This window comes from Myripristis murdjan, chromosome 7, assembly GCF_902150065.1.
Source record: "Myripristis murdjan chromosome 7, fMyrMur1.1, whole genome shotgun sequence".
Taxonomy (NCBI): Eukaryota; Metazoa; Chordata; class Actinopteri; order Holocentriformes; family Holocentridae; genus Myripristis; species Myripristis murdjan.
Window position 1 is genome coordinate 696990 of NC_043986.1, and position 3047 is coordinate 700036.

The following is a 3047-nucleotide window of genomic DNA, read 5'->3' on the forward strand; positions in this document are numbered from 1 at the left end:
GGGCCTTCCACAGGGTCCTCAGCAAAATGAGGAGTACCTTCAATGCCTGTTAAAGGAACTGATCTGACCTTTAAATGCTCATTATATAGATAGTGTTTTTGTACTAAAAAAATCTTGTTTTTTCTTATTTCTATTTTTATAATTGTTATGCTCATTTTTTGATAATTTGCGATTGAGAAGAATGCCCGCCCACACACACACACACACACACACACTGACACACTGAGCGCGTTGGTAACTGCAGAGAGGCTGTAGGGGGCGCTGTGCAGTGCAGGGATCACACAGCGCCCTCGAGGCTGCTACTGCAACCGACAAGACTTTCCCTTGTTCCCGTCAGGTGAGCTCGGAGGCTGTGGCTGCACCAATCATATCAGAGCAGGGGCGTGGCCTAACCAGGAAGAGGAAGAAGCACCGTGTGTCGGAGCCAGGAGCGCTGGTGATCGAGCACGTGGAGCCGTCAGACGCAGGTCAGCAGGGGCTTTTATTGTGGAGATGCGCTATGGGGAGGGGAAGCAGCGGTGGGCAGCTGTGTGAGCACGAGACGTGACTGATGCCTCCTTGAGGTGATTGGCTGTTTGAGCTGAACAAATCATGTTGCAGACTGAGGATTTTTTTTTCTCAGCGCATTTTGTTTGGCTCAGGATGAAAATCTCCACAAACCTCTGTTCTCTGGAGACGGAAGGTTTGTCAAAAGTTTAGTTTAGTTTATTAGTTTATTTGACAGGGGCCATGTACAGAACAGATCATGTACAAGAATTAGTTATATTGCTAATTTTCAAGCTGGGAAGGAAAACATCAACTACACAAACTTTAATAGTAGCTGTAATAGAAGTGATAATAGTGGTAGGACTATAAGGAATAAGTTTTATTTCTCTCTCTCTCTCTCTCTCTCTCTCTCTCTCTCTCCCTCTCTCAGGTCTGTATACCTGTGTGGCCTGGAACATGGAGGGCGCTGACACTAAGAGTGTGTCGGTGTTTGTGGACTCTCAGTCTGGTCCGGGGGGGCCGTCAGGGAGGCGAGCCCGGCCACGTGCAGCCCTGGCTGGGCAACTCGTCCAGCGCTGCGGCCTCCCTGGTGGTGCTGGCCAAGGTGGGACTGCTGCTGACTAAAATCCTGTTTCAGGCTCTTCTCTGCACTAGTAGCCATCTTACACAGTACACCCTGTTGTTGTTAGTATCATCATTGTTTTAATTCTTACTGTGCAGGTGGTGCACGCCCAGTCAGTGGTGCTGGAGTGGAAGCTGTATCCCAGTGGGGGAGCTTCGTCTCTGGGTCACAGCCAGCAGGATTCCCCCCTCCCTCTGCCCCGCTGGACCAGCGCCACTGTGCACATAGACAACCCTCAGATCAGCTACACTGCCAAGGTAACAAGTCAATCAATAAGTCAGTCAGCTAATCAATCAGCTGGCTGTCAGCTGCACTTCAACATGGACCAGCCAAACCTCAGTGATCCTCTCAGGTTACTAGAGCCTGCTCTTAATTAACTCGCCTAGTCAAATAAAGGTTGATGAGGATGATGATGATTACTGTTCAGTCAGTTTTTGACATAATCAATCAGTTCATCAGTTAATCTGCAGGGTGTGTTTTTTGGCGCCTGGAGTTTATGGAGTTTATCTCAGGCTGCACTGTGCAGCAGGGAGCTGATAAACTCAGGTACGACAGCAGGTTTGATGTGTGTCGACTGTATGAAGAGAACATCTCTGAATCTGATAGACTACAACATCGATCAATATAGAAGATCACATCATCAGTGTACGTCATCACTGTGTGATCTGTCCCAGACTAAAGACGACCAGTGAGGAGGACGTGGCCTCGGACCGGCAGCTGCTGATCCTCTCAGTCTGAGATTGAGAGGAACATTCACTCTGTTAGAACAGTGGTTCTCAAACTGGGGGTTGGGACCCCCAGGAGGTCGTGAGATACTTTTTGGGGGTCCCAAGATGATGAAGACGTGCATGTGCTGCCTGGGACGGGGGGTCATGAGCAGGCATTGATTTGTTTTAAGGGGTCATGAGCCGACAAGGCAGAGAACCACAGTGTGAGAACACCGGCTTCTGTTTTCTCCTCCTGATTTATCGCCGATCGACGATCGATGAGAGATGTTAATAATAATAATTTAAAGGAATATTCTCTTCTCTGTCCAGGTTCCAGTGGACGTTCAGGAGTACAACCTGACTCACCTCCTCCCCGCCACCGAGTACCACGTCTGCCTCACCGTCTCCTCCTCCCCTCCCCTCTCCTCCTCCTCCTCCTCCCCTCCCACCACCTCCTCCTCTCCCTCGCCCACCCCTCCCTCCTCTTCCCCCTCCCCCGTCCACACCTCCTGCCTGAACGTCACCACGAAGGAGGCGGGCTTCTCGGTGGAGCTGGTGGCGTCGCGGCGCAGCGGCGTGGCGCTGGCGGCGGTGATGGGCTCCATGTTCGCTCTGTCCATCATGGCGCTGCTGGTGGTCTACATGGGCCGGCGGGTGCGGCACAAGTCGTGCGGCCACTCGCTGAAGAAGTACATGCAGCACGCCACCGCCATCCCGCTGAACGAGCTGTACCCGCCGCTCATCACGCTGTGGGAGAGCGAGGCCGAGAAGGAGAAGGAGGAGAAGGAGGAGGAGGGCAGGGAGGCACAGAGGGGGCAGGGGGTCGAGGAGGAGGGAGGAGCGGGGAGGCAGATCGACACCTCCAAGACCTACATGTGGTAGCTGGAGGGGGGGGCGGGGTGAAGAAATACGGGACATTTTAATGAATGGAGAGACTGACAGGTAAACAGACGGATGGACGGACGTTAGTGAGGCGTGCACGAGGCTTTTAGAGAGCAGAGGCACGAACGGAGAAGGTGAGGAAACAATTAATCAATTAATCAATTAATCAATTAGTCAAGCAACAGAAAATTATAACTTTGATCATGGATAAATCTTTTGTTATTTATGAAGTAAAAAACCCAAATATTTACTGATCCAGCCTCACTCAGATCACTAAAACTGTCTTCCTTTTCTCTGTTCATATCTTTATGAAATTAATACTTTGAGTGTTTTTTGGCTGCTGTCGACAG

At 50.9% G+C, this 3047-nt stretch overlaps 1 protein-coding gene across 1 annotated transcript in view; it reads left to right on the forward strand.

Moving 5' to 3' along the window:
* LOC115362062 (leucine-rich repeat neuronal protein 1) overlaps nt 1-2697 on the forward strand; it is an 11579-nt gene extending 8882 nt beyond the window's left edge. The window contains 5 exon segments of the mRNA XM_030055835.1: nt 338-467; nt 917-1004; nt 1006-1090; nt 1207-1365; nt 2146-2697. Of these exon segments, the coding sequence (XP_029911695.1) occupies nt 338-467; nt 917-1004; nt 1006-1090; nt 1207-1365; nt 2146-2697 (1014 nt within the window).
* Nucleotides 2698-3047: the final 350 nt, after the last annotated feature.